General features: G+C 37.3%; 1 protein-coding gene across 4 annotated transcripts in view; it reads right to left on the bottom strand.

Moving 5' to 3' along the window:
- The window catches only part of SLC17A5 (solute carrier family 17 member 5), a 64,684-nt gene that overhangs the window by 32,610 nt on the left and 16,104 nt on the right, over nucleotides 1-15,970 (bottom strand). For all 4 annotated transcript variants that reach the window (XM_072642616.1, XM_072642619.1, XM_072642618.1 and 1 more), the window contains 3 exons: nucleotides 15,164-15,251; nucleotides 9,471-9,557; nucleotides 4,539-4,657 (listed from right to left, as the gene is read on the bottom strand). In XM_072642616.1, the coding sequence (XP_072498717.1) occupies nucleotides 4,539-4,657; nucleotides 9,471-9,557; nucleotides 15,164-15,251 (294 nt within the window). The remainder of the gene's footprint in view (nucleotides 1-4,538; nucleotides 4,658-9,470; nucleotides 9,558-15,163; nucleotides 15,252-15,970) is intronic.

Genomic DNA, 15,970 nt, shown 5'->3' on the forward strand with positions numbered 1-15,970 from the left:
TTTCAATTCTGCTTCGCTCATAAAGCACAGCACCTTCTCTGATGTGGGCATGCCACGATGAGCAGTCCTGTGACAGTGTGTCCCTATCACGCAATCAGTTCCAAAGTTCTTAAGAGAGATCTTGAGAGTGTCCTTGTATCACTTCTTCTGACCACCATTTGAATGCTTACCCTGTGTGAGTTCTCCATAAAATAAGTCTTTTTGGCAAGTGTACATTTGGCATTTGAACAATGTGGCCAGCCCATCGGAGTTGTGCTCTCTGAAGCATAGTTTGAATGCTTGACAGTTTAGTTGAGAAAGGACCTCAGTGTCTGGTATCTTATCTTGCCAGGTGATCTTCAAAATCTTCTCAAGACAATTTAAATGGAAGCATTCTAGTTTCCTGGCATGGTGCTAGTATGAAGTCCAGGTTTCACAGGCATACAACAATGAGGTCAGCACAACAGCTCTGTAGACCTTCAGTTTAGTAGTCAGTCTAATACCTCTTCTCTCCCATACTTTCCTTTGGAGTCTTCCAAACACCATGCTATCTCTGGCAATGTGTGCGTCAACCTCATTATCAATGTGTACATCCCTAGAAAATACCCCAAGGTCAGCTAGGCACTGATGATAAATTCTTTAACTTGAAAAGACTACAGGCTAAGACCAAAGTGGAGGGAGTGTTGGTGCACAATTTTCTATTTGCAAATTATTGTGCACTTAATGTAGCCTCTAAAGCTGAGCTAGAAAAAATATCAAAATTCATCTGAGAGAACAAAAGGTCCAGGAATATCAAGGCAACTAATGAAAAGAAATGCTAGGGAAGGTGGCCTAGCCCTACCAGATCTCAAATTGTATTATAAAGCAGCAATCATCAAAACCACTTGGTACTGGCTAAGAAATAGAGGGGTAGACCAGTAGAATAGATTAGGTATTCAAGACACAGTAGTCAATGAATATAGCAATCTACTGTTTGATAAACCCAAGGATCCTAGCTTCTGGGATAAGAACTCACTGTCTGAAAAAAATTGCTGGGAAAACTGGATAACAGTGTGGCGGAAACTGGGCATAGACCAATGCCTGAAACTGTACACAAGAATAAAGTCCAAATGGATACATGATCTAGGCATAAAGACTGATACTATAAACAAATCAGGGAAGCAAGGAATAGTGTATTTGTCAGATTTATGGAGAATGGAGAAATTTATAACCTAACAAAAGAGAATATTATGAAGTATAAAATGGATAATTTTGATTACATAAAATTGAAAAGTTTTTGCAAAAACAAACCCAATGCAATCAGCATTAGGAGGGAAGCAGAAAACTGGGAAAGAATATTTGTCTGTGATAAAGGCCTCATTTCTAAAATATACAGAGAACTGAGTCAAATGTACAAGAATAAAAATCATTCCCCAATTGATAAATGATCAAAGGATATGAACAGGGAATTTTCAGAGGAAGAAATTAAAGCTATCTAAAGTCATATGAAAAAATGCTATAAATCACTATTGATTAGAGAGATGCAAATCAAAACAACTCTGAGGTACCACATCATACCTATCAGACTGGCTGACATGACAAAGCAGGAAGATGATAAATGCTGGAGAAGATGTGGGAGAGTTGGAACACTAATTCATTGCTGGTGGAGCTGTGACTTGATCCAACCATTCTGGAGAGCAATTTGAAACTATGCCCAAAGGGCTACAGAAATGTACATACTCTTTGATCCAGCAGTATCGCTTCTGGGACTCTATTCCAAAGAGATCATAGAAATGGGAAAGGGTCCCACATGTAAAAAATATTTATAGCAGCGCTGTTTGTGGCGGCCAAAAACTGGAAATCAAGGGGATGACTGAACAAGTTGTAGTATATGAATGTAATGGAATACTATTGTGCTATGAGAAATGATGAACAGGAAGACTTCAGAAAAGCCTGGGAGACTTATATGAACTGATGCTAAGTGAAATGAGCAGAACCAGGAGAACTTCGTACACAGGAACAACCACAATGTGTGAGGAATTTTTCTGGTAGACTTAGTACTTCATTGAAATGCATGGATTTAAAAAACTTCCAATGGACTTTTGAGGCAAAATGCCTTCCACATCCAGAGAAAGAACTATGGAATTGGATGACAGATAGAAACAGACCATTTTCTTTTCTATCGTGTTTTGTTTTGTTTTATGGTTTCTCCCATTCATTTTAATTGTTCTATGGAACATGTATTTAATAGGAATGTATATGTAGAACCTATATAAGATTGTACACAGTTTCAGAAAGGGAGTGGGGAGGGAGGGGGCAATGAAAGGGAGGGAGGAGAAAAAGTCTAAGATATATGGAAGTGACTGTTGAACTCTGAAAACAAATAAAATAACTTAACTAAAAAAAAAAGCTGAGATACAACAAAATATGGATCAATTCTTTATTGCCTGTTCTGATTTTGGCCTAATAATTAATACCAAGAAAACACAGGTGCTCTGTCAGCCACCACCGCACCATCCATACGTGGAACCATCAGTTACAGCAAATGGAAATGTTTTAAATGCTGTGGATAAGTTCACTTCCCCTGGTAGTGTACTTTCCAGGGATGTACACATTGATAATGAGGTGGATGCTGCTTTAGCACATTTCCCTGGACAGCCCACTGCCCATTGTGTTTCAGATGGAGCTACTTGACTACACTTTTACACCCAAATCACTGGGCTTTCGTTGAATGGCCAGCCCAAGCCTTTGTGGCTCACTGTTTAAATACTGATGGTGTAGGATGAGGGTAAACAGCAATTTTTCTGTTCCAGGAACTCTGAGTCTTCCCCTTCCAGACTGATATTTTTGTGATGGTAAATTTGGCCATCTTTTGTCTCAATTCTTGCCTAGCCCTTAGTCACTGAATGAATCTTGCTTCAGAGAGAGACAGAGGTTAGAGAAATAACCTTGATTTAGAAGAAAAAGTGAAGCTGATCAGTGACCACAACTCTGCCTCACTTAAATCCAATTTATTCCCAAGTTAAGACATCACCCTTGTGATCACTGGTCCTCTTTGAAACCAAGGATGGAACAACAACAAAAAAGGTAATAAAGAATTTGTTCTGTTGGTAATATCAGCATCACAAAGGCTTGTCCAGCTAGGACTCTCAAGTGACAATATCCTATTAGTAAATAAATGTTACAAAGTTAATGTGTGGGAGACAAAAGAAGAAATTATGTTTTCGCAGGGTTAAAACTCTTCCCAGCTTTAAGTGATAGCAGCTAATCAGAATTGTGACCTAGCATGGTCAGGTAAAAGGTCAGAAATTTATGTGTAGGCTTGACAAGCTGTTTGAGAGAAGCCTGTCAGGAAAAACATGAAGTGAGGTGTTCAGGAGGCCTCATTTAGCCAACGGATGGTGAGGCGGGAGATTCCAATTTGGAACAGTATAAAGGGGCTTGCATTGGTCTGAATAATTGTAGCACTCCCCTAGGAGCTACCCATCCATTCAGGGGGAATGAATGTAAAAATTAATAAAAGCTTTCCTGATTTCATAACAAGTATTGTTCTTTGTTTAAGGTGAGCATGTTTCTCACAGTTGGGGGCTCTTTTCTCACAATAATTATGAGAGATATGAAGTAGTTGTTTCCATACTGTTAAAATCATCGAACTTCAGTCTTGGGGGAAACAGAAGTTGCTTAGATAAAAGTCATCAGCCAATCAGCAGCAAATTGAAAAGGCTCAGAAACCATAAACTTAGGGCCCGAAGCAGAGCAGACCAAGCCAGTTTGGAGTCATGAACAGTCAGTCATTTTCTTACTACAGAGCATGCTTAATTAACCTTCTGCATATAATGGGAAACTCCCCGCATTAAATCAGAGCCTTATTAGAGGAACACACGATGCATGATGAAGAGAAACATGTCAAGAACATATAAGGAAGATTGTTACCTGGAAGGATTAGGACCAATCCTGATCCAGAAGGGAGGAGTTAGGATTTTTAACCCTATAAAGCCTGATCTCACTTCTGTATTTGGCAAGCTCTTGCTTCTATATTCAGTGCCCTCTCCCTTCTTACAGAGGTGTTCCTGCTTCTCGAGAATTGAAGGGGAATGCACTTCAACCTTTCCAATAAAGAAACTCTGAGGCACCAGTTTTAGGAATTGAGTCTGGGGTTTTCTTTATAACAATGAGATTAAAAAAATTTTTTCCAAGAAAATACAGACTGAAAATCTTCATGGAATATATTACTTCCTTTTGTGTTGTTTTTATTTAAATAACACCAACATACAATAAACAAATACGCTTCAAGCAATCAGCTAAGGTTAGAATTTAAAAGAACAAAAGTTTAGAATTTAGTCAATAAGCTTCTTTTCAGTTATACTGTAGTTAATTTCCTATTTACAATGGTAAATTTGCAAGATTCTGATAGAATGACAGCTGCTTTAATATATATCACAACAAAACCATACTTACTACTTTTAGTTCACCTGCTCAGGCTGGTTTTAACGGAAATATCAATGTAAACTGTGTCAACACAAAGCCAAAACTTACTTTCCTCTTTAACAGTCAAGCCACAATGTGCTAAAAGTCCATACCTGATCTTTCAGTGTACAAAGAATGTATTCCTTTTCCGAAAGAGAGATTGTCTTGTGAGTTTCTGGTGTATCACTAACCAACCAGATCCATAAAATGAACCAAAGTATTCCAAGACCACCTTAAAATTGAAAGGAAAGTTTAAATTATATAACTACATATAGTGAAACATTTAGTATAAAGGGATAAAAAGAATTAATTCAAGTAATGAAAAAACAACCTGTTTCACAAGATGTTACCATTAATCACTGAAACTATCAACATGAAACTGATGGGAATGGGATTTGTGCTGGACCCCTAAAAGGAAAAGACCATGTCTTTGGGACCTGGGCCTTGAGCCAAGTCTGGCATTCACCTGAGGCATGGCTCATCCCAGTCAATAATCCTTTTAACTGCCCTTTCGATGGCTGTCCTTGTCTGTACTTGGCCCCACCCCAGGATGTTGGCCTCGATCACATCCAGAGCTTCCCACAGTTTTTCTGTGTAAAAGGGTTATCTTGCCCCCATTAAACTGCCCAGATCCTTAAAATCGGAGCATTAAACCTTGTCTCTGCCTGGAAGGAGACTTGAGTGGTCGAATTCTTTTGAGGCAGAACCTGTGCCTTCTGCTCTTGAATTTCAGGGTTCCCAGCACTGCTAGACTGGTTACCTGTGTTATGGGCAAGATGGAACACCACAGGCTTGGTTCAGGGGCTTTGGGGTCCAGGTCTCAAAGACATGGTCTTTTCCTTTTAGGGGTCCAACGCAAATTTCACCCCCGTCATTATCCTTATTAGAATGTGAGCTCCTTGAGGACAATTTTACATGCTACAGGTAACATATAGTAAATTCATAATTTTTTCATTCATTCTTAAGTTCGTGGTGTCAGAATAGATGGTATTTCATAGTCATTTCCCTCAGCCCCTTTGTGAGGTTAATTTTTAGAAATGTATCATTTCCTATAACAATTATAGAAAAGGGAAAGAGCTTCCAAGCACAACTCACATGGACAAAGTCTGTCAGCTGAAATGATTTCCTGAAAAAATTTCCAGACTATACCTAAAGTTTCTGGGTTTTTGATTAAAAAAAAAAAAAGCTGGAGAAAATCATGAAACTATGTTGACTGGGTCCAGTACAAGTTTACGTCACATAATCTCAACTGGATCACTGCAGCAAGGCAATCTTTTTGCACTTCTCTAATTGATTCACTATCCCACATTATCTTTTCCAAACCATTTCACCCCTTCTCAAACCTCCCATGGCTCTTCCTACAGTCACCTTCTGAACTCAGAACCTTGCTTCATATTTCACTGCAAAAAAAATAAGGCCATTAGCAGAGGTCTGCCTTCTCCTCTGCTCTTCACTTGACATCATTCAGAAGGCTCCAGTTACTACCCCCTCCTTCACCCTTGTCTCACATGAAGAGGTAGCTCTTCTCCTTGCTATGTATGGTACATTCTTCTATGTGCACAAGTGATTCCATTTTACCTGTCTGCTCTGATAGATTGCCCCCTCTATCATCATTACTCTCTCACTAATCTTCAATCTCCTTTTGTCTATGTACTGCTTCCCTGATGTTTACAAACATGTTCACATCTCTGCCATCCTCAAAAAAGCCCTCACTTGATCCATCTATCCCTGATAGCTCTTGTCCTGTATCTCTCCTCCCTTTTGTGGCTAAACTCCTTGAGGCCACCTACAGTGGGTACCTCCATTTCCTTTCCTCTTACTCTCTTGACACTTTGCAGTCTGGCTTCTGACTTTATCATTGGACTGAAACTACTCTTTCCAAAGTTACTAATGATCATTTATTTGCCAGAGTTAATGTCTTTTTCTCAATCTTTATCCTACTGGACCTCTCTGCAGATTTTGATATTATTAATAAGACCCTTCTTCTTGATTCTTTCTTCTACGTTCTGTGGCACTACTCTATCTGAGACATGTTCCCAAAGTGGGTGATGCTGCCCCCTGGGATTGGTGGAAAGATCCAGAGGTACGATTGGGAGGTGCTGAATAAAAATAAGGGGGGTGGTGGAAGCATAAGGAAAGAAGAGAAGGTAAGAAAATTTTGAAAAACCATTCGTACATGTTTCATCTGGTGTTAAAGTTGTAATGATTACATTATTTTCCAAATAAACACACAAAATGCAAGTTATAACCAATCAGTGGTCAGTTTGTTGAAAAGTCTTCACAAGCAAGTGCTGGTAGGTATAATGGGAATTAAAAATCTTCCCAGCCCATTAATAGGCCTCAGGTGGGGCTATTGAGGGAGGCTTGTTTTGTATGGGGGCCCACACCTTTTGCTGACTTCTGGTGAGGCAATGGGTCAAGAGAGGTCCTGCCCTCTGGCTCTGAAAAGAGTATTTATATTCTAAGGTGAGGTTTTGCTTTGGGGCTTAGTTTTTGGAAGAAGGTCTGTCTGCCAGATGAGACTCTGGGCAGCCTTTTCAAGAGACCCCCCAGCTTTGAATACCCACATGTTGGTGCTTCTCTCTCTGGTAATGATGCATATATTGCCTATGGTCAGACAGCTGGAAGCCCTGTCTGTTGGTCCTGCTTCTATTTTCTCTGTTGGTATATGTGTTTGATTAAAGTGACTGTTGACCTCTCAAAAGTTGCTTTCCTTTTAGAAAAGCAGATCTAAGAACTTGTGCAGCAGGCCCTCCTGTGTATGCCAGGGTACTTACTGCTACAGTGAGTGTGGTAGGAAGTCCAGAATGCACTGGTAGAAATATGGGCATGTAATGACTTGTTTACAATATGATAAACTATATGGTTACATGATGTGATATTACATCATTAAAATTTCAATGCAGGAAAACCCCCACAAATTTATAATAAATTATTAAATTTAAGATGCAGTTAAAAATATTTTATAATTTTTTGAAATGCACAAATCCCCCCCCAAATCACCCAAAACCATTAAGGGGTTAAAGAAACTAGATTTCCAGGGGAACACCAAGTAATTTTTTTTAAAGTGTGCGACAGGCCAAATAAGTTTGGGAAATTCTGATCTATACTATCTCCTCCTACCTTTCTGACTTCTTTGTGACCTCTGTCTTTTCTAGTCTAATAATGGAAGTCCCCAAAGGCTCTGTCTAGAGCTCTTGTTTATTCTCCATCTATACTATTCGTTTGGTGATCTCAGTAGCCCTCTTAGTTTCAATGATCATTTCTGTGTTGATAATTCTCAAATCTACTTATACAGCCCACACCTTTCTGTTGAAAGTCTTATCTCCAACTGACTACTGGACATCTCAAACTGGATATCCCACAGAAATCTTAAACATGACATACTCAAAACTGAACTTCTCTTTATCCCCCCAACTCTCCCTTCTTCTTAAATTTCCCTATTACTGTGAGGAGTACTGCTACCTACCCAGTCACTCAGAAGTCATCCTTGACTCCTCACTCTTGGTTCCCCCACACCCACTATCCAATCTGTAGCCAAGACTTAATGATTTTTCCTTTGTAACATCACTTGTGTAGGCAGGGCCCTCTCTGATACCCTTGTACAGGTCCTCATCACCTCATGCCTGTACTAGTGTAATAGCCTGCTGGTTGTTCTCCCTGCTTCAAGTCCTGTCACAGTCCATGTCCACTGAACTATCACACTAGTCTTCCTAAAATGCAGGTGTGACTATATCAGCTCCCTATTAAATAAAATCCAGTGGCTCCTTATTACTTCCAGAACCAAATATAAAATCCTCTGTCTGGCTTTTGAAGCCCCTTGTAATCTAGCCCCATTCTACATTTCCAGTCTTGTTATACTTTATTGTCCTCCATATTCTCTGTGATCCAGTGGCACTGGCCTCCTTGTTGGTCCTCACAGAGGACACATGGTATCTTCACTGTTGGTCCCCTATCACTGGAATTTTCTTCCTATTTGTCTTGGCCTCCTGGCATCACTGGATTCCTTCAAGTCTCAGGTAAAGTCTCACTTTCTGTAAAAAGTCTTTCCCAGTGTTCCTTAATCCAAGACTACAACAAATTATCCTGTATATAGAATATTTGTACATAGCTGTCTTCATGTTATCTTCCCTGTGCTTCCCCAAAGCAAGGACTGTACTTCCTGGGATTAGCACAAAGCCTGGCACAGAATAAGTAGGTGCTTAATAAATGCTAGGTAACTAACTGTAGGCATATTTCCTGTTTTTATTCTTATATACATAAATATTAAGGCCTTAGAATAGAAATATTTTTGGTATAACTTCATTATTGAAAAATGTGTACAATCTTGCCACCAGAATTTTAATAGAAAGTTTTGAGCAAAGATGGAAAAGAATTAAAAATATAAAGAAGAATTATGCAGCAGTACTTTGTATAAGTATTATTATAATTTTTGCTCAGACTTACTTAATGATTAAAACTTGAAAAGTTAGGTGTAGGGTTTTTTCTCTTAAGTTTCAGATCATTACTTTAAAACTGGTACAACTCTTTACCAGATAACTTCAAGAGATGCATACTACAAAAACCTGAAGAAGGAGTTACCTCTGAGTTTTTCTGGGAATTGTTTTGGCTCTAGTAGTTGACTATTTTATTAATGGGTTAAAATTTCTATTCTAGTTGTCAAATTCTTACCAAATTCGAAGTTTCTGCCACACTCTATTTTAAGGTGCGTATACCACTTTTGTTGTTTTTTGTGAAGGGAAGTAGGCTTGGATCTGTTAATTCATCCTTATGGGGAAGTCGGCGTAAAAACTTCCTCCACCACTACAAATCTGCAACCTGTCTTTAATTTCTAGTATCAGAGTTGCCTGAGGCACTGAGAACTTAAGTGACTTGCCCAAGGTCACACAGCCATTATTTTTATGTAAGAAGCAGCGCTTGAACTCAGGTGCTATGATTCCAAAGCCACCCCTCTATGTACTATGCCATAAATCTTCTATTAAGACATTAAGAATATTAACATATTCTATGTTTTTAAAAAACATTTATGTTTAGAATAAGCTTACCAAAAAAGTAGAAGACATAAGTCCAATTCATATAGAAACAAATTATTCCAGATAGTGGAAGTGAGATGACTGTTCCAAGCTGTGCACCTAGGCAAGAAAAAGGCATTATAGTAATGTTAAGAGTAAATGATCAGGTTTGGGAGAAACCATCCATTTAGACAAAAAGGTTAGCACATTGCAGAAAAACAGAAGAGCCCTCTCCTACTTTGTTTCTGCATTGTCTACCAATGAAAGTGATTTAAACAAAAAAGGGTAGAACAAAATTCACTGAAGGTGTCAACAGGTAATCATAAGTGAAGAAGATCCCTTAACTGCTCTTAACAAAGGCAGAGATTCAGTCAGCAAGTGTTTATTAAAAGCCTATGTGCTAACCAAAATTAATTCAACCACAATTAGATGCAAAACAGAAAACTGAGAAAAAAATTTCACAGCAGGTTTTTCTGACAGAGGCCTCATTTTTCAAGGATATAGGGAAATGAGACAAATTTATAAAAACGAGCCATTTCTCAATTGATAAATGGTCAAAGGATATGAACAGGTATTTTTAGAAGAAGTCAAAGCTATTAATAACCACATGAAAAATGCTCTAAATCCCTACTGATTAGGGAAATGTACATTAAAGCAATTCTGAGAGACCACCTCACACCTGTCATACCAGCTTAGCTAAGATGACAGAAAAGGAAAATGACAATGCTGGAGTGGATTTGGAAAAATTGGCACCCTGTTGGTGGTGTTGTGAACTTGTCCAACTGTGGAGAACAATTGGGAACTATGTCTAGAGGGCTACAAAAATGTGCATCCCCTTTGATCCAGCAATACCACTACGATGTCTGCATCCCAAAGAGATCAAAGAAAAGGGAAAAGGATCCATTTGTACAAAAATATTTATAGCAACTCTTTTCGTGGTGGCAAAGAACTGGAAATCAAGGGGACTGGTGAATGGCTGAACAGGCTGTGGTGTAAGATTGTGAGGGAATACTATTGAGCTATACAAAATAAGAGCAGGATGGGTTCAGAAAAACCTGGGAAGACTTAACTGATGCGGAGTGAAGTGAGCAAAACAAGAACATCACACAGAATAATAGCAATATTGTACAAGACTGGGTTACTCTGATCAAGACAATGGGTCAAGACAATTCCAAAGGACCCATGATGGACAATATGATTAAGCTTCAGAGAGAGAACTAATGAACTCCGACTGCAGTCCTTGAGGCCAGGATATTTTTTCTCTGGCTTTACCTAATGGGTTTTACTTAGTCTACAGTGTCTTTTCATTGTGCTTGCCATTTTCTTCTTCTTTTTCTCTTATTAAATTTCATTTTTATTAGATTTAGTCCATTATTCCAGCTTATGGTTTTTAAAAATATCTTGATTCTGTCATTAAACATAGTGAATATTCCTTCCATCTGAGGTTTTGGTAAGCATGCCATCTTTACCTTCATCCAAGGGTTTGAATAAAATAAAAATGTTGATCATGACAAGGCTAAGACAGAGACTCCTATGGTACCACACAAGAGACTTGCCCCGTCAGAGGTTGGCACCAATCTCCTAAGTAACTCCTGGGGCTAACTGTTCAACCAACTATGAGTCCACCAAATTGTACTATCATTTAGGCTCTCTTCTTATCCACATTAGATAACTTGTCAAACACTTTCAAATTTGGCATTTTCTTTTATCTACTCTTATCTCTACCTTGAGTTTCTGGATTGGAGCTTTGTGCTTGGGTCAACTGCTGCTTCTTCCCCTATTGTTGGATGGTGTGAATAGAACTAGAGGAGAAATAGGTAAAATATCTTAACATGTTAAAAAGTGGATTTTAAAAGTGGACACAACTTGTTTGGCTTTGTAAGCTCTTTGGCAGAGTTAAGTATTATACTTTGCACCTACTGATATTGATGTGGTATTTCAGTCTGTTATTAGTATGATTATATTGTTTTCCTGATGCTTAATAATGATATGGTTTGTTGTCCATGTGGTCTTTTAGTATCATACAGCTTGTTTGTTTAACTTGTATGTTGTAAAGTTTTGTTTTTGTTTTATTTACTAGCATGAATACAAGTTTGCTTTTTTGGATTCACCTAATGCCCAGTAAATTTTGTTGCTGTTCATTATTATTATATATTATTATATGTTTTGCTGTTTATTGTTGTTTTTTAACAATTTAACAAGTCATTTTAAATGACTTTTTATCTTCTGACCCAAATGAACATGACATGGAAAAAATCTTGCAGATATGACTGCAGAACCAATTGTAAATCCTCGAGAAATAACAAAACAGTAGTGTCAAAAGATCAAAGATGGAATGCGGTTACCACTTTCTGAAATGTCACAAATAATTTTCTAATGGATATTAAGTGCCAAATCCAATCTTTTTGCAGCATTTGGCACTGTTGTCCACTACTTCTTAATATTTCTGCTTCCCTCAGTTTCCAAAATGCTGCATTCTATAGATTCTCTCTGAGAACTATGTCTCCTTAACTGGTTTTTCTTCTTTTTTTCACACTTTAAAACCTGACATTTTTCAAAATTCTGCCTGAAACTCTCTTCTTTTGTCATCATACACATTCTTTCTTGGTGATCTCATTCACTCATATGTAGTTTCAACTGTGATTTCTTTGACTGTAACTCTAAAATCTATATCTACAGTTCCAATTTCTCTCATAAGGTCTGGAATAGATAATTTTTTCATTGGTGTCCCTGTCTTCTTTTGGGAGTGTTGAAAAAATTTTTGCACTGACAAGTTTAAATATTAGCTCTGCCACTTAATATCTGTGTGACCTTGGTCAAGTTACAACCTCTCTATGCATCAATTTCCTCATTTAGGAAATGATGAGCTTGGACTAGCGGATCCTTAGGAACTTGTCCAACTTTCAGACCTTATGATGTTAAGCCAAATTGACTATTAAACAGTTCCATCTTGATTTCCCATTAACATTTCAAATTAAACATATTAAAAACCAAACTCTTCCTCCCCTGAAAAATATGCTCCTTCAAATTCAATAAACAGCTAAAAATTAAGGAAATGTGCTAGATTTTGGAATGTAATGGCAAAAGTGAAATAGTCCCTTTTCTTCATTAGCTTACTTGTACATTATTTTTTAAAATGTTAATATTTAATTTTTCTAGTTACACGTAAAAGTAATATTAACCTTTGTTTTTACAATGTTGAGATCCAAATTCTTTCCCACCCTCCCTTCTTTCTCACCTAATTAAGAAGGCAAGCAATTTGATAAAGGTTATACATGTGCTATCATGTATATTTCCATATTAGTGCTGTTATGAAAGCAAACACAGACCAAAAAAACCCAAGAAAAATAAAGTGAGTAAAAAAAAAACATGCTTAGATCTGTATTCACGTTCCATCAGTTCTTTCTCTGGAGATGGATAGCATTTTTCATCATAGTTTCTTTAGAATTATCTTGGATTTTTGTATTGCTGAAAAAAATAATAGAAGGAACAACAGATTCAGGAAAGAGGTAATCGGAAGCAAACACTTTGGTAGAGGGATAGGTCAAAGGAGAGAATACAATAAATGGAGGGTGGGACAGGATAAAGGGAAATATAGTCTTTCACAATATGACTGTTATGGAAGTGTTTTGCATGACTACATATGTACAATCTATATCATATTGCTTGCCTTCTCCATGAAGGTGGGTGGAGAAGGAGGAATGGAGATAATGTGGAACTCAAAGCTTTACAAATGAATGTTAAAAATTGCTTATGCAACTAGGAAATAAGATATATAAGCAAAATATACATATAAGAGTGGGGATGATAGAAGGGAGGGTAGATTGGAAGAAAGGGGAATCAAAATACATGCTATCCTGGGATGGGGGGGAGGTGGGGAAGAAAATCTGAAATTCAAAATTTTGTGGAAATGAATGTTGGAAACTGAAAAGAAATAAAATTTAAAAAAAAGTATTGCTGAAAATAGCTGTCATTCATAGTTTATCATCGTATTTGTGTTACTATGTACAATGTTCTCCTAGTTCTGCTCACTTCACTTTGTATCAGTTTGTGTAAGTCTTCAGGTTTTTCTGAAATCATCTTGCTCATCCTTTCTTATAGCACAACAGTATTCCATCACAATCATATTCCACAACTTGTTCAGCCATTCTTACCTGTACAGTATTAATTACTTTAATAAGGCAGGACTGAAACCTTAGAGTCATCTTTGAATCCTTGCTTTCATTCATCTGTCATGAAGACTGATTTCCTAAGTTCTGTCCATTCTTCACAATCTTTCTTTTGTCCCTTCCAACTTGAGTTCAGGTCTGTATTACTTTTCTTGACTATTACAATAAACCTTGATTAATATAATAGTCCTCTAACTAAATTCCCCATATGGAATCTATCCTCATTCACTTACCTTCTTTACTAGAATACTTCAAGGGTATATAATCTCAATGAAGTGGATACTGTTTTTACTGATACAGATTAAAATCTAAGTACAAGAAAACTGATTAATCAAAAAGCATAATGTCTTTGTGTCATTGTTGTTGTCAGGCACTCTGTTAAGCACTGGGAATATTACAAAAAAAAAAGCAAAACAATCCTTGCCTCAAGAAGCTGTTATTCTAACAGAGGACACACCAAGCTTGAAAATGAAGGCATTATTGCCTGGGAGGACCTTGAAAGGCCTCTCATAGAAAATGGAATCCAGAGATTCTAGGAAGCAAAGATAAGTAGGAAGACCAGGGAACAGCCATGTATATCTAGTAAAACATGCAAGGTGGCCATACCCTTTGAGAAGTAATGACTGAGAGCAATCAGTGGAATAGGAACTAAGGGTCATTTAGGCATATTTTTAATGCATATGCTTTGCTTCACCTTTGTGTCCTTGTGTATAATAATTTCTTACCTGTAAATTAAAATATCTACTACAGTAGCAGTTCCCAAAGTGTGGTCGGAGGACTCTTGAGGGTGCTTTGGGGGGGGTCTGTCTGCTTTTAGGGGGTCAAAACTATTTTCACAAAAATACTAAGGTATTATTTACCCATTAAAATATTCATTCATTTTCCAGCTATATATCTTTGTGAGGCAGATTTTTTTTTCATATATTTCAACCAAAAACAATATATTCCAACAGACTGAATATAGACACAGACATGAGAATCTAGCTGTTTTCTATTAAACCAGATCTTAAAGATATTTGCAAAAACAAGTGCAAGAATGCCATTCTTTTCACTAATTTTGGAAATTCGGTCATATTTCATTAAAATGTCATTTATATTAACATGATTTATTATTGTCATTTTAAAATATATTAACAAATATTAAAAAAAATTGTCAGTCTTAACTTCAAGTATAGTAAATACTGGTAGATATAACCCATATAAACAAAAGCTCTTTGGGATCCTCAATAATTTTTAAGCTGTGTAAAGGGGTCCTGAGGCCAAAAAATTTGAGAATCACTAGTTTAAGATATAATGCATCTAAGTATCTAAATAGAGAGAAAAACTGCATAAACAGGAAGGGGGTGAAAATCATGCCATGTGCTTTAGACATATTACCTCCCCTCTCTTTTCCCCCTCCTCCAACTAACAAACATTGATCTTTCTCTCCTTCCTCTTGCTGGGGTGGCAGGGGGAGGATTCCCTTTGTAACAACTATTATATAGTCAACAAATCCCAACATATCCAAAAAAATGTGTGTTTAGATATGCTTCTTAGAAGGGAATTTAATTATCTTACCTGCATATGAAATACTAAGAAGTTTGCTTCTTTCAAGAGGAGGAGCCCAAGAAGACCACATAGCATGCATGGCAGGAAATGTAACACCCTGGATAATAAAAAGAAACTCTGGATGAAATACAGAGATATTTTGTTTGTATCCCTGTACTAATTATTAGTCACAAATGCTACTGCGAACAAGCTACTCAAGAAATTCTTGAAATAAAAATCAGATTAGATTCTCACTACATCACCCTTGAGTTCAATACCATGACATACATCTTATATTGTTCGCGGAATTACCACAGAATGCAATCCTTTTGTTAATGTAGCAACTAAATTTACCTCAACAGCTTGGAAGAAAAGGCATCATTTCATATCATTTGTTTCTAGAAATTTCAGATAGATGAGGTTCCAGTGCATTCTCTCCAAGTTTTAAATATCATACTTACATAATCACCTGCTTACCAAAGGCAGTGCAGCAGAAAGAATGTTGGGCATGGAGTCAGGAAGATCTGAGTTCAAAGCCAGCCTCAGGCTTTACTAGCTGTGTGACTCTGGGCAAGGCACCTTATCTGTTTGTCCCCATTTCTTCAACTGTAAAATGGGGATAATAACAGCATCTGCCTCCCAGGGTTGTGGTGATGATAAAAAAACACCATACCTCTGAAAGTGCTAGGTGAGCTGTTCTTAAGTTTTAAAGAGTTACTATGACTTTTTTTTTATAAAAAAGTGATCAATTTAAAAGGAATCTCAGTTTTCATACAACTGGAAAAATGTTTAGATTTGTCCTGGGTAGCCCAGAACCAGAAGCAATGCATGAAGGTT

This window comes from Notamacropus eugenii, chromosome 2 (assembly GCF_028372415.1).
Source record: "Notamacropus eugenii isolate mMacEug1 chromosome 2, mMacEug1.pri_v2, whole genome shotgun sequence".
Taxonomy (NCBI): domain Eukaryota; kingdom Metazoa; phylum Chordata; class Mammalia; order Diprotodontia; family Macropodidae; genus Notamacropus; species Notamacropus eugenii.